Source organism: Pan paniscus, chromosome 3 (assembly GCF_029289425.2).
Source record: "Pan paniscus chromosome 3, NHGRI_mPanPan1-v2.0_pri, whole genome shotgun sequence".
In the NCBI taxonomy this organism is placed as follows: domain Eukaryota; kingdom Metazoa; phylum Chordata; class Mammalia; order Primates; family Hominidae; genus Pan; species Pan paniscus.
Genome location: NC_073252.2, coordinates 117,174,969 through 117,196,589, shown reverse-complemented (window position 1 = coordinate 117,196,589; position 21,621 = coordinate 117,174,969). Strand labels below are relative to the sequence as shown.

At 50.2% G+C, this 21,621-nt stretch overlaps 2 protein-coding genes and 2 pseudogenes across 6 annotated transcripts in view; 3 read left to right on the top strand and 1 right to left on the bottom strand.

The window, feature by feature from the left end:
• Positions 1–10,736, top strand: part of LOC117980049 (putative uncharacterized protein FLJ44672) — a 33,340-nt pseudogene extending 22,604 nt beyond the window's left edge.
• A 1,336-nt stretch (positions 10,737–12,072) lies between these two features.
• LOC134730283 (uncharacterized) lies at positions 12,073–15,257 on the top strand (annotated as a pseudogene).
• LOC103783538 (putative uncharacterized protein FLJ44672) lies at positions 14,335–15,257 on the top strand. The gene has a single exon (XM_024927402.4). It carries the CDS (start codon positions 14,335–14,337, stop codon positions 15,013–15,015), a length of 681 nt encoding a protein of 226 aa, XP_024783170.3. The 3' UTR covers positions 15,016–15,257.
• Positions 14,512–21,621, bottom strand: part of LOC117980048 (kelch-like protein 2) — a 105,087-nt gene continuing 97,977 nt past the window's right edge. For all 5 annotated transcript variants that reach the window (XM_055111786.2, XM_055111785.2, XM_063603882.1 and 2 more), the window contains one exon: positions 14,512–17,015. In XM_055111786.2, coding sequence (XP_054967761.1) covers positions 16,882–17,015 — 134 coding nt within the window. In that variant the 3' untranslated portion in view covers positions 14,512–16,881. The remainder of the gene's footprint in view (positions 17,016–21,621) is intronic.

Here is a 21,621-nt window from a genome sequence, read left to right as displayed (position 1 = left end):
GGGTCTTAATATATTGCCCAGGCTGATCTCAAACTCCTGGCCTCAAGTAATATACCTCTCTCAGCCTCCCAAAGTGCTGAGATTACAGGCATAAGCCACCACCCTCAACCAAGACTTTCTTAAACCAAATAAAAATTAAGTGAGATTACTTGAGCCCAGGTGGTCAAGGCTGCAGTGAGCCTGATTGCACCACGACTCCAGCCTAGGTGACAGAATGAGACTGTCTCAAAAAATAAATAAAATAAAATAAAATAAAATAAAATAAAATAAATAAAATAAAATAAAATAAAATAAATAAAATAAAATAAAATAAAATAAAATAAAATATATAAAATATAAAATATAAAATAAAATAAAATAAAATAAAATAAAATAAAATAAAATAATACAAATTAACCCTTTATGACATTCCCAGTAACTTTCCCTCCTAAGTGTTCCCCACAAGTCTTTGAATTCTGTTTAATTTTCACATAACATTTAAGACATTTAAGAACTTATGTCTGTCTGTGTCATCCCTTTATGTCAAAAGATGTCTTTTTCTCACTTCCAGCTGGATCTACCATGAAAGACTTCTGAATCCAGGAAGAGAGACTGACTGGGCAACATGTTATTCAGGTACAAAAAGATTTGGACTGTAACTTAAAAATGATCAAATAATAGTGCATGCATCAAGTGCAATGGGAAGCTCTTCTGGAGAGTGAGAGAAGCTTCCAGTTAAGGTGACATTGAAGCCAAGTCCTGAAAGATGAGGAAGAGTTGTATGAGAGTGGGGAGGGAAGGGGTAGGTGGAGGGATGGGGAATGGGCTGGGATGGGATAGCGCAAACTGCCCGGAAAGGGAAACCAGCACTGTACAGACCTGAACAACAACGAAGATGGCATATTTTGTTCAGGGAATGGTGAATTAAGTGTGGCAGGAGTGCTTTGTAGACACAGTAATTTGCTTGTATGGAATTTTGCCTGAGAGACCTCATTGCAGTTTCTGATTTTTTGATGTCATCATCCATCACTGTCTTTGTCAAATAGTTTGGAATAGGTATAATGATCACAATAACCCCAAGCATAATATTTCGTTAATTCTCACAGAATCACAGGTAGGTGCCACAGTTATCCCCATTTTATGAATGGAGTGATGAAACCTTAGGAATAATGAATGATTTGCCCAAGCTCACCTGGATATTAAGACTGAGTCAAATGTTGGGTTTGGTCTGACTTTAATGTTTGCTTTGTTCATGAGCACCACATATTGCCTCTCCTATGCAGTTAAGCAGGTAGGTGACAGAAAAGCCCATGTTTGTCTCTACTCACACACTTCCGACTGAATGTATGTATGGAGTTTCTACACCAAATTCTTCAGTGCTCTGGATATTAACTGGGTATCCCATGACTTTATTCTGACACTACCTGGAGTTAGCACAGACCCCACAAGTTAGGGGCTCAGTCCCATGAGGCCATCCTCACTTCAGATGCCAATGGCAAGTCCTAAGTTGTCACCGTACTTTTGACCAACCTGTTACCAATCGGGGGTTCCCATAACTGTCTTCTTGGGTTTAATAATTTGCTAGAACAGTTTACGGAACTCAGAAAAACAGTTTATTTTCTTTTTTTCTGAGAGAGGGTCTTATTTTGTTGCCCAGGCTGCTGTGCAATGGTGCAGTCATAGGTCATTGCAGCCTTGATTGTCTGGGCTCCAGTGGTTCTCCCACCTCAGCCTCCCTAGTAGCTGAGACTACATGCCTGCACCACCACATCTGGCTAGTTTCTTTTATTTTTTATATAGATGGGGTCTTGTTGTGTTGGCCAGGCTGGCCACAAATTCCTGGTCTCAAGTGATCCTCCCACCTCAGCCTCTGAAAGTGCTGGGATTACAGATGTGAGCCACCACATCTGGCCAGTTCATTTCGTATTACTGGTTCATTGTGAAGGATACATCTCAGAAACAGTCAATGAAAGAGACGTGCATGCTGGATGCAGTGGCTCATGCCTGTAATCTCAGCACTTTGGGAGGCCAAGGTGGGAGGATCGCTTAAACTCAGGAGTTTGAGACCAGCCTGGGCAACATGGTGAAAACCTGTCTCTATAAAAAATTAAAAAATAATAACCGGTGTGGTGGTGTGCACCTAGAGTTCCAACTACTAGGGAAGCTGAGATGAGAGGATACCTTGAGCTGGGGACTGGGGAGGCTTAGGTTACAGTAAGCTGAGATTGTGCCACTGCACTCTAGCTTGGACAAAAGAGCCTGATCCTGTCTCAAAAAAAAGAAAGATACCCAGGGCAAGTTAAGTTCGGAGGGGCACAGAGCTCCCATGCCCTCTGTTGAACATGCGACCCTCCCAGCATCTCCTGTGTCCAGCAACCCTGAAAGCTCTGCAAACCCTGTTCAGGGTGTTTATGGAGGCTTTATTATGCAAGCATGATTGATAAAATCTTTGGCTGTTGGTGATTAAGTCAGTCTCCAGCCCCTCTTCCTCCTGGAGTTCAGTGCATGAGGCTGAAAGTTCCAAGCCTCTTACCATGTGGTTGCATGGTAATCAGCCCTCCTCTTGAAGAAATTTAGGAGCTTGCAGTCACCCAGTCATCTCAACAACATCCCCAAATGCATTCTTACCATGCTGGAGATCCCAAAGTTCTTAGAGGCTCTTGTGTTAGAAACCTGGGACCAAGACCAAATATTAAAACAAAAGATGTTCCTGTCACATCTATCACTGAGGTCTTTGTAAGAGCTTTAGAAGCTCTGTGCCACGAACCAGGGACAGAGATTAAATATATATTTCTTTTCTTTTTTTTTGAGACAGAATCTCCTGTGTCATCCAGGCTGGAGTGCAGTGATGTGATCATAGCTCACTATAGCTTTGGCCTCCTGAGATCAAGCAATCCTCCCATCTCAACCTCCCAAGTAGCTAGGACTACACATGCATGTCACCCATGCCCAGCTCATTTTTGTAGAGTCAGAGTTTCGCCATGGTGGCCAGGTTGGCCATGTTGGCCAGATGGGGTCTTTTTTGTTGCCCAGGCTGGCCACAAATTCCTGGGCTCAAGTGATCCTCCCACCTCGTCCTTGTAGAGATGAGATTTAGTTATGTTGTCCAGGCTGATCTCAAACTCCTGGGCTAAATCGATTGTCTCACCTCAGCCTCTCAAGTAGCTGGGACTACAGGCGCATACCGCCATGTCGGGCTAATGTTTATTTTTTTTTTTTCTAGAGGTGGGGGTCTCACTGTGTTTTTCATGCTAGTTTCAAACTTCGGGCCTCAAGTGTTCCTCCTGCCTTGACCTCCCAAAGTGTTGGGATTCTGGGTGGGAGCCACCATGCCCAGCAATCACAAGGGTCTTTATAAAAGAAAGAGAGTGGGAGATTCAGAATTGGAGCAGGAGATGTGGTGATGAAAGCAGAGGTAAGAGAGGGAGATTTGAAGATGCTTCACCTCTGGCTTTGAAGATGGAGTCAGGGGCCATGATCCAAGGAATGGGGGTGGCTTCTAGAAGCTGGAAAAGCCAAGGGAACATATTAGAGTCTCCAGAAGGAATGCAGCCCTGCTGACACCTTGACTTTAGCCTTAATAGACCTAGTTTGGGTTTCTGGCCCCTAGAACTGTAAGATGGTAGATTTGTGGTGTTTTAAGCCACTAAATGTAGGAAACTGCAAACTATGTTGCAGCAGCAAGAAGAAATGAACATGAAGCCAGGCATGATGGCTCATGCCGGTAATCCCAGCACTTTAGGAATTTAGGCAGGAGGATCACTTGAGGCCAGGAGTTCAAGACCAGTCTGGGCAACATAGTAAGACCTTGTCTCTACAAAAAATGAAAAAATTGGCCAGGCGTGGTGGCTCACGCCTGTAATTCCAGCACTTTGGGAGGCCGAAGCGGGCAGATTACCTGAGGTCAGGAGTTCGAGACCAGCCTGGCCAACATTGTGAAACCCCGGCTCTACTAAAAATACAAAAATTAGCTGGGCGTGGTGGCACGCACCTGTAATCCCAGCTACTTGGAAGGCTGAGGCAGGAGAATCACTTGAATCTGGGAGGTGGAGGTTGCAGTGAGCCGGGATCGCACCGTTAACACTACAGCCTGGGCAAGAAGAGTGAAACTCTGTCTCAAAATAAAATAAAATAAAATACTAAAAAATGTAGCCAGGCATGGTGGCATGAACCTGGAGTCCCAGGTACTCGGGAGGCTGAGGTGGGAGGATCGCTTGAGCCTGGAAATTTGAGGTTGCAGTGAGCTGTGATTTCGCCACTGCACTCCAGCCTTGGTGACAGTGAGATCTTGAAAAAAAGAAAGAAGAAAGTAAAGAAAGAAGAAATGAGCATGGTGGGCATGGGGACAGATGGCAATGTTAAATAGAATGGTCGGGGTGGCCTCCTAAGTGAAAATTGAGTAAAGACTTGAAGGAGGGGAAGGAGGTGGCCAAGGTGCTGAGGGAAGAGGATTGTAGGCAGAAACAATAGAATAAACTGAGGTGTGTCTCCGGCTCTGGAAGGAGGCCCATGGAGCAGATGGAGAGAGGGAGAGAATTAGGGGAGGGAGCCAGGGAGTTGCTGGGTGGGGATCAGTACAGATCACATAAGCCCTGGGAGGTTATTGGTGGGGCTTTGGCTTTTACTCTGACTCAGATGGGAACTGCGGGAGGGTTCTGAGCAGAGAGGTGACATGATCTGTCTCCCGATTTAAAAGCATTCTCTGGCTGCTGAGTTGAGAAAGACTGTGGAAAGATGTGATAGAAGCATGGGCGCCAAGCTTTGGCAACATCCAGGCGGGAGATGATGGTGGTCCTGACCAGGGTCGTGGTGGTGTTGAGAGATGGTCAGAGTGGAGAAGTAGGGGAGGAGGCCAGGGAGTTGCTGGGTGGGGATCTTTAGTAGATGTCAAAGACAATCAACAGGATTTCCTGACAGACTGGATATGGGGTGTGAGAGAAGGCAGGGGTCAAGGTTGAGTTTGATTGTTACTGAAATTATTAAGTAATTTTAAAAAACACTACTGCCTTTCCCAATCCTACCAAGTATGGGATGCTAGATTAAAGAAATCTCTTCAGGCTCATTGCAGTGGCTCATGCCTGTAGTCCCAGCTGTTTGGTAAGCAGAGGTGCGAGTATCTTTTAAGGGCAGGTGTTCAAGACCAGCCTGGACAACACAGCAAGATCTGCTCTTTACAAAAATATTTTTCAAAATTAAATAAATGTAGCTAGGCATGGTGATGTGTACTTGTAGTTTCAGCTACTCAGGAGGCTGAAGTGGGCAGATCTCTTGAGGTCAGGAGTTTGAGGCCAGCTTGGGCAACATAGCAAGACCCCTCACTCTACAAAAAAATTAAAAAAATAACCAGGCATGGTGACACTCAACTGTACTACCAGCTACTGGGGAGCTGAGGCAGGAAGATGGCTTGAGCCCAGGAGGTCGAGGCTGCAGCGAGCTGTAAGTGCACAGCTGCACTCCAGTCTGGGTGACAGAGCAGGACCTGTCTCACAATACAAATAAAAATACAAGTAAAATAATATTTCAAGTCAGAGCCTTTTGGCTCTGCAGCCCTTGCAATCCCTCAGCCGTGCAGTGGGGTTTGCGTCGCTGGGAATGAGGAGACCCCTGCCCGGTGTTGTTGCCTGACTAATCAGTGTTTTAAAACATATATTAATCAGGGTGGGCGCGGTGGCTCACACCTGTAATCCCAGCACTTAGGGAGACCCAGGCGGGTGGATCACCTGAGGTCAAGAGTTCAAGACCAGCCTTGCTAACATGGCGAAACTCCTTCTCTACTAAGAAAATACACTAATTAGCTGGACATGGTAGTGGGCGCCTGTAATCCCAGCTACTTGGGAGGCTGAGGTAGGAGAATCGCTTGAACCTGCGGGGCGGAGGTTGCAATGAGCTGAGATTGAGCCACTTCACTCCAGCCTGGGCAAAAGAACAAGACTTTGTCTCAAAGAAAAAAAAAAGTATTATATCAACATGTAATGGTTTTATTATTAATATGTAATGAATATTAAATATTTTTAAAATCTTGTATTGTATCAACATGTAATGGCTTTAATATGTGATGAATAATATTTTAAAAATTGTGTCTTATTTTCTAGTTTTAATATAATTATCTACAGAAAGAAATAGTCTTAGAGATCTTCAATAAAGTTAAAAAATGTAAAGGGATGTTAGACCCGAAAAGATTGAGAATTTCTAGTTTAGAAATATTCAGAGTAAGCCACATACAACTTGCTACTTGAACTATTTTTTTTCTTTGTTTTTTATTTTAGGAGATGGGGTCTCACCCTGTCACCCAGGCTTGAGTACAGTAGTGCTATCACAGCTCACTGCAGCCTTGAACTCCTGGGCTAAGGATCCTCCTACCTGAGCCTCCTGAGTAGCTAGGACTGTAGGTATACATGACGGTACTTGGCTAATTTTTAAATTGTTTTGTAGACATGGGGTCTCACTTTGTTGGCCAGGCTGGTGTCAAACTAATGGCCTCAAGTCACCCTTCCACCCCTGCCTCCCATCCTAGAGGTATGTGCCACCACAAGGAGCACTTGTTCAATTTTCTAAAGAAAAAATTTCTAAAGTAAGGCTGTGGGATGATGGCAGGAAGATAAAAGAAAAGCAGAAGAATAAGTTAAAATGACTTATTCACACATATTCTTTTGACAGCAAGAAGAACTTTTAGTATATACATTCCTTACAAACAAACAAAAGGCAGATAAACAATGTTGTATAGGAACCTCAACACACACTGTACAATATTCCCACTTTGCTGACATAAGTTATGGAAATTTCGTGGTTTACTTGAGTGTCGCTACCAGTATTTTGCTTCTCTGATGATTTTTATCAACTTCCTCATCTGTTAACTTCTCTCCAAGGTATGTCATGTCACGACATACTGCCGCTGCACGAACATGGCCAGTGTCTTCCTATTAAGCATGTAGAATGCCTTCCTAATTTCTCTTTTTACTCTCTGTCTTTGTGTTTTGCATTTTCCTTACTTTTATTGTCAGAAACTCCAGGAAGTCAATCGTACTAATTTATCACGATTTGCTTTATTAATTTATACTTTGCTTATATGGAATTTTGCCCAACAGACCTCATTACAGTTTCTAACCTGTTTTATTTTGTTTTTTTTTCTGAGACAGGGTCTCCCTCTGTTGTCCAAGGCTGGAGTGTAGTAGTGCTATCGCAGCTGACTGCAGCCTCAACCTTCCAGGCTGAAGCGATCCTCCCACCTCAACCTCCCACGTGGCTGAGGCTACAGGTGCTTGCCACTATGCCCAACTAATATTTGGAATTTTCGTATACGTGGATTCCAGAGGGGTGACAGCGAAACGTGAGTAAGCATGGATTTTGGTATATGCAGAGATGGGGGGCTGGAACTAATTCCGTATACTGAGGGACGGCAACTGTGTATGTTTTTACAATTACGCTGTAGGATACATACTGTTGCATAGCCTTGAAAATAATAATTTTTAATTGAGTGGAATAATAATAATATTGATAAAAGTAGCAGCTGGCCAGGTGTGGTGGCTCACACTGGTAATCGCAACACTTTGGGAGGCTGAGGCAGGAGGATGGCTTGAGGCCAAGAGTTTGCGATAGGCCTTGGAAACAAAGGGGGAGTCACCATCCCTACAGAAAAATACATGAATTAGCCTAGTGTGGTGGCATGTTCCTGTAGTCCCAGCTACTTGGGAGGCTGAGGTGGGAGGATCACTTGAGCCCAGGGAGGCTGAGACTGCAGTGAGTCATGATCAGGCCTCTGCACTCCAGCCTGGGTGACAGAGTGAGACCCTGTCTCAAAACAACAAAAAAGTAGCAGCTAACATCAACTGACCTTTTATACCAGGTGCCTATTGATATCATAGTTTAATTTCTTATAACTGTTTCTTATTTCACTTACCAACTCCGTCTTCAGTTACTCCCAGATTTTTACTGTGTTTGTACAGATGACCTTTTGTTTAGATTGAATTGTCTCCCCAGAAGTAAGATTACTGTGAGACATGGTGAATGGACATTCTCATTACCCTTGATGTAAATTGACAGGGTTTTGGGTGCCTCCCAGCTATAATCTTAGCACTTTGGGAGGCTAAGAGAGGAGGATTGCTTGAGGCCAAGAGTTGGAGGAGGCAGTATGGCAGTATGGTGAGACCCTGTCTCCATTATTTTAAAAAATTGACAGGCTTTACCCGGGAAGGCTTATACACAATTTAAACACCCCTCATAGTATAAGAAAGTGCCCATTTCACTGCACCTTTGCCAGCACAGGGTATTATAATGTAGTAAGTCATTTTTTGTTTGATTATTTTAAATAGATAAAAGACCTCATATTACTTTACTTGTCACATTTCAACATCTTTCCTTAGCTTATTAGCTCTATTTCTTTTCTGTCTGTAAATGGTTGTTGTTGTTTTGTTCTTTGAGACAGGGTCTTGCTCTGTCACCAGGCTGGACTGTAGTGGCATAATCACGCCTCGCTGCAGCCTTGACCTCCCAGGCTCAAACTTCAGCATTCCGAGTAGCTGGGACTACAGGTGTGCACCACCACTCCCAGCTAACTTTTTTCTTGTTTTTGGATAGAGACAGGGTCTCACTGTGTTGTCCACACCGGTCTCTAGCTCCTGGCCTTAAGCAATCCTCCTGCATTAGCTTCTCAAATTGCTGGAATTTCAGGCATGAGCCACCATGCCTGGCCTGGGCTAGTCCTGTATTCTCTAGAGTTCTCTTTACTTTGTGCTAGCCAATCTCTCATTATGCTGTTCACCTGTTATAATGAATAATTCTCCATATTAAATTTTACCACTTTAAACTTTTGAGTGGTTTATGCTTCCCGATTGGACTCTGACTAATATGTTAGGAAGGGTCCCAGGAGATAAACCCACACAGATGGGATTTGGGCATAGGTTTGGTTTCCCAGGGGGCAGTGCTGAGCTCTTTGCCAGTGGGAAATGGGATGCTGGTGATTTCCAGGAAGTGACCTCACAATGACTCAAGCTACCACTTAACTGTTGATTGTGACGAAATGCCAGCTGAGGCACATGCCTTGGGAGCTAAGTGGTTGCTGCCCTTGACCACTATGAAGACTGGTGTGGGAAGGGTCGCTTTGGATGCACTTGAGCAGGGGTCCCCAACCCCTGAGCCATGGAGCCGTAAGGAGCCACACAGCAGGAGGTGAGTAGTGTCGAGTGAGGGAGTGAGGGAAGCTTCGTCTGTATTTACAGCCACTCCCCTTTGCTCACATTCCCGCCTGAGCTCCACCTTCTCAGATCAGCAGCAGCATTAGATTCTCATAGGAGAACGCACCCTGTTGTGAACCGTGCATGTGAGGGATCTAGGTTGCGCTGTCCTTATGAGAATGTAATACCTATTGATCTGTCACTTTCTCCCATCATGCTCAGGTGGGACCATCCAGTTGCAGGAAAACAAGCTCAACACGCCCACTGATTCTACATTATGGTGAGTTCTATAATTATTTTATTATATATTACAGTGTAATAATGGAAATAAAGTGCCTAATAAATGTAAATGTGCTTAAATCTTTTGGCCCAGCTCCTACCTCCCGGCAGCCTCTCCAGGCCCAGAACTTTGTCCAGTCAGCCTCTACAGACCAAGCTCATGACTCACAATGGCCTATTTAGGCCCATACCCTACCTCACGGCAGTCTCCGCAGATGAACCTACGGCCTCACAACAGCCTCCACAGGCACAGCTCCATCGTTACAATGGCCTCTTTAGACCCAGCTCCTGCCTCCCAGCCTTCTCTCCAGGCCCTGAACTTTCTCACGTCGACCTCACCAGGCCCAGCTCATGCTTCTTGGCAGCCTCTCCAGGCCCAGCTCCTGCATCTTGGGGGCCCCTCCAGGCCCAGCCTCTGCCTCCCATCGGCCTCTATAGTCCCAACATCTGCCTCACAGCAGATTCTTCAGGCCCAGCATCTGCCTCACTGTGGACCCCCCAAGCCAAGCTCCCAACCTTTCAGCAGCTTATACACACCCAGCTCCTGCCACCCAGTGGCCTCTTTAGGCCAAGCTCATGCTTCACAAGGGCCTTTCCAGCCCATGGCAACCTTCCCTGGCCAGATTCCTGCGTGTCTCCCAGCAGCCTAGACAGGCCCAGATCTTGCCTCACACTGGCCTCTCTACATCCAGCTCATGCCTCACGGTGGCCTCTCCAGGCCCAACTCCTGTCCCAGGACGTCATCTCCGGGCCCAAATCTTACTCAAGTCAGACTCTGTAGTCCCAACTGTTGCCTTCTGGTGGCCTATGAAGGCCCAAAATCTCCTCAAGTTGACCTCTCCAGGCCCAGTTCCTGCCTCCTGTCAGCGTCTACAGGCCCAACCTCTGCCTCATGGGGGCTTCTCCAGGCCCACCTCTTCCTCTTGGCTGGGTCTACAGGCACAACTGCTGCCTCACAACAGCCTTTTTTGGCCCAGTTCCTGTCCAGCTCATGGCGGCCAATGTAGGCCCAAAACTTCCTCAAGTCAAACTCTCCAGGCCCACCTTCTGCTTCCCGGTGGCATGAACAGGCCCAGCTTTGACTTGAGAACAGCCTCTGCAGGCCCTGCTCTTGCCTCCCAGGGGCTTTTTCCAGACCCAGCTCTTGCCTCATGGCAGCTGCCCGAGGCCACATTTCTGCCTGCCTGCCAGCAGCCTCAACAGGCACAGCTCCTCCCTCACAGTGGCCCATTTAGGCCCAACTCATGACTGTCGGGCCATTTCCAGGCCTAGTGCCTGCCTCGTGGCTGACTCTTGAAGCCCAAAACTTCCTCAAATCAGCCTTTTGCCCAACTTCTGTCTACTGTCGGACTCTACAGGCCATCCTCTGCCTCACAGTGGACCCTCCAGACCCACATGGTGTCTCACTGTGGCATCCTCAGGCGAAGCTCCTGCCTTTCGGCAGCCTCTACAGGCCCAGCTCCTGCCTTGCAGTGGCCTCTTTAGGCCAAGCTCATGGCCCATGGCGACTTTTCCAGGCACAGCTTTTGCCTTTTGCAGCCTGTCCAGGCCCAGAATGTCCTTAACTCGGCATCTCCAGGACGAGCTCATCCTCCCAGTGCGTCTACAGGCCCGTCTCCTGCCTCACAACAACCTCCTTTGGCCCAACTCCTGCTGAGCTGCTGGCAGCCTCTGTAGGCCACAGACTTCTTAAGGTAAAGCCTTCCAGGCCCACCTTCGGCCTCCCGGCAGCCTCAGCAATCAAACTGTTCCCTCACTGTGGCCACCGAAAGCCAAGTTTCTCCCTGCCTCACGGCATCCTCCGAAAACTGAGCATTTGCTTCACAGTGGCCTCCCCAGGCCACGAATCTGCCTGCCTCCCAGGCAGCTGCTGCCTCACAATGGTCTCTTTAGGCCCAGCTCATGCTAAAAGATGGACTCTCCAGGCACAGCTCTTGCCTCCTGGCAGCCTCTGCAGGCCCAAATTCTCCAAAAGTTGGCCTCTCGTAACTCAGCTCCTGCCTCATGTCGGCCTACACAGGCCCAGACTCTTACCACACAGTAGATCCTCCAGGCCCACCACTTGCCTGATCATAGCCTCCTAAGGCCAAGCTCCTGCCTTTTGGCAGCCTCTACAGGCCAAGCTCCTGCCTCGCAATTGCCTTTGTAGGCCAAGATCATGCCGCGAAGTGGCCTTTCCTAGCCTAACTTTTGCTTTTTGACGCATACTCCAGTCCCAAAACTTCCTCCAGTCAGCCGGTCCAGGCCAAGCTCTTCCTCCCAAAGGCTTCTGCAGGCCAAAATCGTCCTGAAGTCACCCTCTGCAGGCCCAGCTCCTGCCTCCAAGTGCTGTGTAGGCCAAGCTAATGCCTCACAGCACACTTTCCAGGCTGAGCGTTTCCTTTTGTGCATCCTCTCCAAGCCCTGAACTTACTCCAGTTGGCCCCTCCAGACCAAGCTCTCCCTCCCAGTGGCCTCTACAGGCCAAAATTGTCCTCAGGTCAGCCTCTCCAGGGCCAACTCCTAGCTACCGGTGGCTTCTGCAGGCCAAAATCGACCTCAAGTCAGCCTCTTCACACCCAGCTCTTGCCTCTGAGTGGCCTCTCCAGGAGCAAAACTTTCTCAAGTCGGCCTCTCCAGGCCCAGCCTCCTGCTTCCCGAGGGCATGTACAGGCCCAGCCTCTGCCTCACAGCAGACTCTTCACACCCAGCTCTTCCCTGTCTGCAGCCTCTCCAGTCCAAAGCTGCTCCTGCCGTTTGGCAGCTTGTACAGGCCCAGCTCCTCCCTCACGGTGGCCTCTTTCGGCCCAACTCATGCCTCTTGCAACGTGCCCAAGTGTCAGCTCCTGCCTCACACTGGCCTGTTGAGGCCCAGCTCATGCCTCTCGTGGCCTCAACGGGCCCATCCCCTGCCTGTCGGCAGCCTCTACAGGCCCGGCCTCTACCTCACAGTGGGCTCTCCAGGCCCACCTCTTCCTCACCTTGGCCTCCTGGGGCAATGCTCCTCCGTCTCAGGAGCCTCTGCAGGCCCAGCTCCTGCCTCCCAGTGGCCTCTGTAGGCCAAGCCCGTGCCTCAGGGCAGCCTTTCCAGGCCTAGCGTTTGCTGCTTTGCATCCTCTCCAGGCCCTGGACTTCCTCCAGTCGGGCTCTCCAGGCCCAGCTCTTCCTCTCGGCGGCCTCTGCAGGCCCAAGTCGTCCTCAAGTCGGCCTGTCCAGGGCCAGCTCCTGCCTCCCGGCGGCCTCTGCAGGCCCAAGTCGTCCTCACGTCGGCCTCCCCAGGCCCAGCTCCGGCCTCTCAGCGGCCTCTCCGGGTGCAAAAGTTCCTTGAGTCAGCCTCTCCAGGCCCAGCTCCTCCTGCCTCCCATTGGCCTCTTGCGGCCCAGCCCAGCTCATGCCTCCCGGCGGCCTTCCCAGGCCCCGCTTTTGACTTTCGGTGGCCTCTGCAGGCCTCGACAAGGCCCGGCCTCCTGCCTCCCGAAGGCCTGCACAGGCCCAGCCTCTGCCTCACAGCAAACTCTCCATGCCCAGCTAGCTCTCGCCTCACTGTGGCCTCCCGAGTCCAAAGCTCCTGCCTCTTGGCCGCTTCGGCAGGCCCAGCTCCCGCCTGCCAGTGGCCTCTTCAGGCCCATGGGGCTCATTCCTCACAACGGTCTTTCCAGGCCCAGTTTTTCCCTTCCGGCGGCCTCTCCGGGCCCAGAACCTCCTCAAGTCGGCCTCTCTAGACCCACTTGCACCCTCCAGGCGTCCTCTCCGGACCCAGCTCTTCCTCCCGGCTGCGTCTCCAGGCCCGACTCCTGCCTCTGAACAACCTCTTTGGACTCAGTGCCTACCCATCTCCTGGCGGCCCTGGTCGGCCCACAGCTTCCTCAAGCCAAGCTCCCCAGGCCCAGCTCAGGCCTCACAGTGGCCTCTCCAGGATGAGCTCCTGCCCTCTGATGGCATCTGCAGGCCCCAAATGGTCTCTGGTCGGTGGGCTCCTCCACGCCAAGCTTGGGCCTCCCGGCGACCTCTGCAGGCCCAAGTTGTCCTGAAGTCGGCCTCTCCCGGCCCTGCCTCCCAGCAAGTAAGCAAGCTCTTTTGGCTCAATTCCTGCCCGGCTACCAACCGCCTTTGTAGGCCCCGAACTTTCTCCAGCCAAGTTCTTCGGGCCTAATTCCTGCCGCCCGGTGGCCTGTACAGGACCAGCACTGGTTGGAGAACAGCCTCTGCAGGCCCCGCTCTTGCCTCCCAGGGGCCTCTCCAGGCCCAGCTCTTGCCCCCACGGCGGCCTCCCGGGGCCAAGTCCCTGCCTGCCTCCCAGCAGCCCGCGTGCGGCCCAGCTCCTCCCTCACGGTGGCCTGTTGATGCCCAACTCATGCCTCTGGCACCCTGCCCAGAGGCATGAGCCCCTGCCTCACACCGGCCCCTCCCACGCTGACAGAGGTCAGACTGAGCCCCTTGCCTCACACCGGCCCCTCCCTCGCTGACAGAGGTCAGCCTGAGCCCCTTGCCTCACACCGGCCCCTCCCACGCTGACAGAGGTCAGCGTGAGCCCCTTGCCTCACACCGGCCCCTCCCACGCTGAGAGAGGTCAGCGTGAGCCCCTTGCCTCACACCGGCCCCTCCCACGCTGAGAGAGGTCAGCGTGAGCCCCTGCCTCAACAGGCCACCGTGAGGGAGGAGCAGGGTCGCACGCGGGCTGCTGGGAGGCAGGCAGGGACTTGGGCCTGGGAGGTCGCGGTGGGGCGAGAGCTGGGCCTGGAGACACCCCTGGGAGGCAACAGCGGGGCCTTCAGGCTCTTCTCCAGCCGCAGCTGGGACTGTTCAGGCTACTGGAGGCGGGATGTGGGCCTGAGCGCTTGGTTGCAGAAACTTCAGGCTCTACAAACGCCGGCGGGAGCTGAGCCAAAAGAGCTTGTTTGCTGGGAGGCAGGAGCTGGGCCGGGAGATGCAGCCAGGAGGAACAGCTGGGCCTGCACAGGCCGCCATGCGGGAGGCAGCGGCCGGGCCTCCTCAAGTCGGCCTCTCCAGACCCACTTGCAGCCTCCCAGCGTCCTCTCCGGGCCCAGCTCTTCCTCCCGGCTGCGTCTCCAGGCCCGACTCTGGCCTCCCAACGTCTTTGGACTCAGCTCCTGCCCAGCTCCCAGCGGCCCTGGTAGGCACACAACTTCCCGAAGCCAAGCTCCCCAGGCCCAGCTCAGGCCTCACGGTGGCCTCTCCAGGCTCAGCTCCTGCCCCCTCTGATGGCATCTGCAGGCCCCAAATGGCCTCCGGTCGGTGGGCTCCTCTAGGCCCAGCTTGGGCCTCCCGGCGGCCTCTGCAGGCCCAAATCGTCCCGAAGTTGGCCTCTCCAGGCCCAGCTCCGTCCTCTCGGCGGCCTCTCCAGGTGCAAAACTTCCTCGAGTCAGCCTCTCCAGGCCCAGCTCCTCCTGCCTCCCAGTGGCCTCTTTCAGCCCAGCCCAGCTCATGGCTCTTGGCGGCCTTCCCAGGCCCCGCTTTTGACTTTTGGCGGCCTCTTCAGGCCCAGAACTTGACCTCCAGTGGGCCTTTGCAGGCCCGGCCTCCTGCCTCTCGAAGGCCTGCACGGGCCCGGCCTCGGCCTCACAGCGGACTCTCCACGCCCAGCTAGCTCTCACCTCACTGCGGCCTCCCCAGTCCAAAGCTCCTGCCTTTCGGCCACTTCGGCAGGTCCAGCTCCCGCCTGCCAGTAGCCTCTTTAGGCCCAGCTCATTCCTCACAACGGCCTTCCCAGGCCCCGTTTTTCCCTTCCGGCAGCCTCTTGGCCTCTAATTTGTTTATCTTTTGTGTATAAATCCCAAAATATTGAATTTTGGAATATTTCCACCATTATATAAATATTTTGGTCAGTAATTTATTTGGAGTGAGTTTCTGCACCATGCCCGAATTTTTTATTTTATTTTCCTTGTTATTTGGTGTTAAAGAGGTTTAATGACGGTCATGGCAACTTTTTGGCACAATGAAAAATATCGCCCATGATCAACGTGTTCTGTTCTGGGGAAGGGGGCAAAGGCAGGGTGAATCACTTTCTTAAAAAGTATAGCTCAAGTTGCGAGTGCAGAGGGAATGGGGAGAAAACCCTCCCGCTGCCTGTGTTGAAGTGCAGGAGCCCCCACCCCCATACTCACCTGAGTCCAGCCCCTCTGGGGAAAGAAGGGGTGCAGGAACTCCCCCTAGTCCACAGGCGCCTCCCTGTGGCCCAAGGCCCTCTTCACACTCCATCTTGTAGCCCCAGCAGGAGCTATTTTCCGAAAAGTGAAAAGCTCTGAAGGTCCCACAATTCATGGTATGTACAGGGGCTCGGAGGAGGGAAACTGCCCAGCTTTCCCCCGGCACAGCTGCAGGGGTAGGGGGTATAGATAAGAGGAGCAGGCCTTGGCCAGGCGTGGTGGCTCATGCCTGTAATCCCAGCACTTTGGGAGGTGGAGGCAGGTGGATCGTGATGTCAGGAGATCGAAATCAGCCTGGCCAAGATGATGAAGCCCCGTCTGTACTAAAAATACAAAAATTAGCCGGACGTGGTAGCGTGCACCTGTAATCCTAGCTACCCGGAAGGCTGAGGCAGGAGAATGGCGTGAACCCGGCGGGAAGAGGTTGCAGTGAGCCAAGATCACACCACTGCACTCCAGCCTGGGCGACAGAGCAAGACTCCGTCTCAAAAAAAAAACAAATAAAAAAAAGCAGGCCTTATTCCATCCCAAACTGAAAGGATTAAATGGCTTTACCTGGGAGAAGATAACCATCCTGACCTCCATTGCTACCCCCACATACTGTCCATGTTCTCAGGGGGTACTGTGAGTCCTGGGATCTTCTTTGGGGTCGCCCATCTGCATGTGGTAGTTATGGAGGGATCCAGGTGTTGAGGCAGGGCTGGGGTGTCCCCTTCCAGCCAGGCTGTCGAGGCCCCAACTCTGGGGCAGAGGCAGTGGCAAGGCACCCAGAGTTGCACCAGAGCCTGAGCAGGGTGAGGTGGGGTCAGGCAGGGCTGGGAGTCAGGGAAGGGGCAGCAGCAGTGGACCCGCTATGCACACATTTTCTTTTCCAAGGTTTGTGTGCAGAACATCCTGCCCATGCTGCCCCAGCAGCTTCAGTTGGCACCTGCCCCAGTCCAGCCTCTGGGACCATGCAGCGGCTCCCAGTGGCCCTGCACCCACCACCAGCATCCGTTTCACCTGCAGTTGAAGATCCGTGAGGTGCCCAGAAGATCATGCAGTCATCAGTCCCACGGAACAGCCCGCGAGGCTGAGGCTCCTCCCACTGGACCGCCCCCCAACTGGCACCACTGCTGCCCCTGCCCCTACTCTCAGCCTCACGTGACTCTCGGGCAGAGGCAGTGGTGGGGCAGCCAGGGCAGCATCAGAGTCTGAGTCAGGTGAGGTGGGGTCGGGACCCCCGCAGGGCTGGGAGTCAGGGCAGGGGCAGAACAAACCTTGGAGGGGAAGATGTGTGCATAGTGGGCCTGGAGGGCAGCTGTGGCCTAGTGGACAGGAAGAAGCAGTGGGCCTGGAAGAGCTGCATGATCAAGGCCAGCACTGGTCCAGGGCGCGTGCAGTGAAGAGGACAGCACCTTCTCCATCTCCGGTTCCCTGAGCCCGTCCTCGGCTTCTCCACCTGTACAGGCAAAGGGGAAGCTGTCCCCATCACACATGGCACACTTGGGGGTGTTGGGCTTTGGGCTGCAGCTGGAGCATTTTCTCATCTTGCATTTGGGTGTGGTGGGGTCCGCCAGTGCGGGATCCATGTCCGTGGGGTTCCCTCTGCCCCAACCCCCAAAGCCCAGTTTCTCCTCTTCAGGTTCTGCTCCCCGGGTGGCTCAGCCCAGCTCCTGCCTAGGAAAGCCTTAGTGTTGGGAGGGACCACAATGACTGAGGAGGCTGGTAGCTCCAGGTCGCCCACACTTTCAGGTCTCTTGCACCAGAAGGTGGCAGGATCCATTGGGAGGAAACAGGTCGCCTTGGAAGGCGTCCCTGGGCCCCCATCCCCAGGGGTAGGGGCCGTAGGGGGCCCGCTCTGCTGCCTTGACCAGACTCCTGGGCTTTGAAGGCTCCTGGGCCCAGTAAGAAGGAGGTGGGTGCCAAGGTTGAGGAGGAAGCATCCGAGAATGTGTAGGAGAAGGACGGGGTGGGACCATAGACTTTGCCAAAAACTGCAGGTGGATCGGGGGACCCTGGGGGCTCAGGATCCAGCAAGGGGCAGCAGGAGTAAAGGAGGAAGGAATGACAGGTGCAAATACCTTCCCATGAAAGCCCTTGTTGCCCTCTGGCTCCTCCCCAGAGCTGTCCCCACTCTCAGTCGGTCACCCACTCCTTGAACTTGAGATCAGTGTCAGTGGTGCTAAAGCCGTCATCAGCAATGACATCATCACCCCCTCCTCCTCATGGATGACCATGTGCTCCTCGTCACTCGCTATGTCCTCACTGGCCATGTGCTGGATTAATGAATGGATAAATGAAATTGGTATATACATACACTATATATACATACAATTCCTTAAAAAGGAAGGAAATCCTGTCACAATGCAACATGGTTGAAGCTTGAGAACATTATGCTAAGTGTAGTGAGCCAGTCACAAAAATAAAAAAATACTGTATGATTCCACTAATATGAGGTATCTAAAGGAGTCAAATTTATAGAAACAGGAAGTATAATAATACTTGCCAGGGACAGTGGAAAGTGGAAAAGACAAGTTGTTTAAAAGGTACAGAGTTTCAGTTTTGCAAAATGAAGACGTTCTAGAGATCTGTTTCACAATAAAGCAAGTACTTACACATGACACTACTGAGTGGAACACTTAAAATGGCTAAGGTGGTAAATTTCATGTTATATGTTCTTTACCACAAATATTTTTAAAAGTTTATAACCATTTGAAAACACTGGTGATTAAAATTAAAAAACAAAAATAAAAACAAAACAAGCAACTAGATTCAACTACTTTCCTTCCCCAGTGAGAAAGGAAGTGTTGCTATAGACAGTCAATGCATGTCACTGTCTTGACTTCAGTGGACAAATACATGCTCTGCTAAAAAAGAAAGATCACTGGGTTAACATCCCTACGTTTGGCCGCTCTCTTACCTTGTCAGCCTCCACACCAGACTTCTCAAGAGCAGATCTCAATTCTGAAGCCTCTGCGTGCTGATGCACACTCATGTCTTTATGTTATGGCATAGCCTCTGGCTCAATTTTACCTTGAAATAGTTCTTTGGAAGTCTTTTTCTTGGCATTAGTCCTTCTCAACCTCTCTGCTGATTTTAAGCTTAAGGGCCTTCTCTACTGGTTAGGATTCTATATATTTTTCTACCTTTCTGACCACTGAATCTGCCTCCTTTACCTCCCTAAAACAAGGTATTACTATGGTCCTGCCTGCCTTCAGCCTCCTTTTGATTCTCCACTTGTTCTGTCTTAACTATCTAATGTATATTACTGTCCACAGTTATCTTTATTACCCTAATATTGTTGCTTCCAGATCCAACCTCTCCCCCAAACCCCAATGTTTGAATTTCTAGCTGTCTGTTAGTCTCCATATGAATATGATCTAATCATCATGGCTCTTTTAAACAAGACAGAGCCACCCAAACACCATGAAACCAGTAACACATATAAGCAGTCCTCTAAAACCTTCACATTAATTACTACCTTGGGCCACTTACCTTGGCCTGTTTTGAGCTCTGTGGTCTGACTTTTCATCATTGTGCATTTTTCCACTGATGCTATGCTTCACTCTTTGGCCTGATACTTTGATAAAGATTCTCTATGTCTGTTGATATTCCTCCCAACATAAATCAAGTTCTTCCTCTGGCCAAGCTGTCTTTGGCTACTGTTAAACATCTTGCCCAATCTGAGAACCTTTAAATTGATACTGCACTTCACTGCTGGCTCTCCCTCAAGCAAACAAGATGAGGATATACCTACGTTTCAAACCGTTTCAGTGACCTCCTCCAGACACCTGCTGGACCTCCCGTGTTCCCTTTGTGTACTAATGGCTTCACTCTGATTCCAAGGATGAATGAAGTCTTAGTCACAGTGATTCTTGCCTCCCTCCCTCTCTTTTATTATGTGATTAAAAACATAAAATTTACCACCATTTTTAAGTGTAAAGTTTAACAGTGTTAAGTATATCCACACTGGGCCAGGCATGGCGGCTCATGCCTGTAATCCCAGCACTTTGGGAGGCCGAGGCAGGTGGAACACCTGAGGTCAAGAGTTCGATACCAGCCTGGCCAACATGATGAAACCCCATCTCTACTAAAAACACAAAAATAGCCAGGAATGGTGGTGGGAACCTGTAATCCCAGCTACTTGGGAGGCTGAGGCAGGAGAATTGCTTGAACCCGGGAGGCGGAGGTTGCAGCGAGCCTAGATTGCACCACTGCACTCTAGCCTAGGGAACAAGAACGAAACTCCATCTCAAAAAAAGTAGTATATTCATACTGTTATGAAAAAGATCTAACATTTTCATCTTGCAAATATGAAATTCATTAAGTAACTACCCTTTCCCTCATCATCCCACTCTTTTTTAACCCCTAATGTGAATTATTTCATAAACCCTGTTAATTCTTTCTCAGTAATGCCATAAAAATCAAAAGATTTAATAGTATAAGAGATCTGAAAGGTCACCTGACACAAGGCTTCTATAATATGTATGCATAACCTCAAAAATTTTCACAATAAATGGTTATCTGGCTGTAGTTTACACACATCAACAGATGGCAAGACAGTCACATCATCCTTGAACACTGATAAGGTTTGGCTCTGTGTCCCCATCCAAATCTCATCTTGTAACTCCCATAATTCCCACGTGTTGTTGGAGGGACCTGGTGGGAGATGATTGAATTATGCGGGCAGGTCTTTCTCGTGCTGTTCTCATGATAGTCAATGAGTCTCACGAGATCTGATGGTTTTAAAAATGGGAGTTTCCTTGCACAAGCTCTGTTTGCCTGCTGCCATCCAGGTAAGATGTGACTGGCTTCTCCTTACATTCCACCATGACTGTGAGGCCTCCCCAGCCATGTGGAACTGTTAAGTCCAATAAACCTCTTTCTTTTGTAAATTGCCGAGTCTCAGATATGTCTTTATCAGCAGTGTGAAAATGAACTAGTACAGTAAATTGGTACCAGTAAAGTGGGGTGCTGCAGAAAAGATACCCAGAAATGTGGAAGCAACTTTGGAACTGAGTAACAGGTAGAGGTGGGAACAGTTTGGAGAGCTCAGAAGAAGATGACAGAAAACACAGGCCAGGCCAACATAGAGCTCAGGCCGTGGCCTCCAAGGGTGCAAGCCTCAAGCCTTGGCAGCTTCCACGTGGTGTTGAGCCTGTGAGTACACAGAAGTCAAGAATTGAGGTTTGGTAACCTCCACCTTGATTTCAGATGTATGAAAATGCCTGTATGCCCAGGCAGAAGTTTGCTGCAGGGGCGGGGTCCTCATGGGGAACCTCTGCTAGGGCAGTGCAGAAGGGAAATGTGGGGTCAGAGCCCCCACACAGAATCCCTACTGGGGTACTGCCTAGTGGAGCTGTGAGAAGAGGACCACCATCCTTCAGAACCCAGAATGGTATCACTGATAGCCTGCACCATGTGCCTGGAAAAGCCACAGACACTCAACACCAGCCCCTGAAGGCAGCCAGGAGGTAGGAGCTGCCCAAGACTGTGGGAACCTACATCTTGCATCAGTGTCACCTGGATGTGAGACATGGAGTCAAAGGAGATCATTCTGGAGCTTTAAAATTTGACTGCCCCACTGGATTTCAGACTTGTATGGGGCCTGTAGCCCCTTTGTTTTGGCCAATTTCTTCCATTTGGAATGGCTGTATTTACCCAATGCTTGTATCCCCAATTGTATCTAAGAAGTAACTAACTTGCCTTTGATTTTACAGGCTCATAGGCGAAAGGGACTTGACTTGTCTGGGATGAGACTTTGGACTGTGGACCTCTGAGTTAATGCTAAAATGAGTTAAGACTTTGGGGGACTGTTGGGAAGGCATAATTGGTTTTGAAATATGAGGATATGAGATTTGGGAGGGGCCAGAGGTGGAATGATATAGTTTGGTTCTGTGTCTCCACCACATCTCATCTTGCAGCTCCCATAATTCCCATGTGTTGTGGGAGGGACCCAGTGGAAGACGAGTGAATTATGGGGATGGGTCTTTCCCATGCTGTTCTCGTGATAGTGAATAGGTATCATGAGATCTGATGGTTTTAAAAATGGGAGCTTCCTTGTA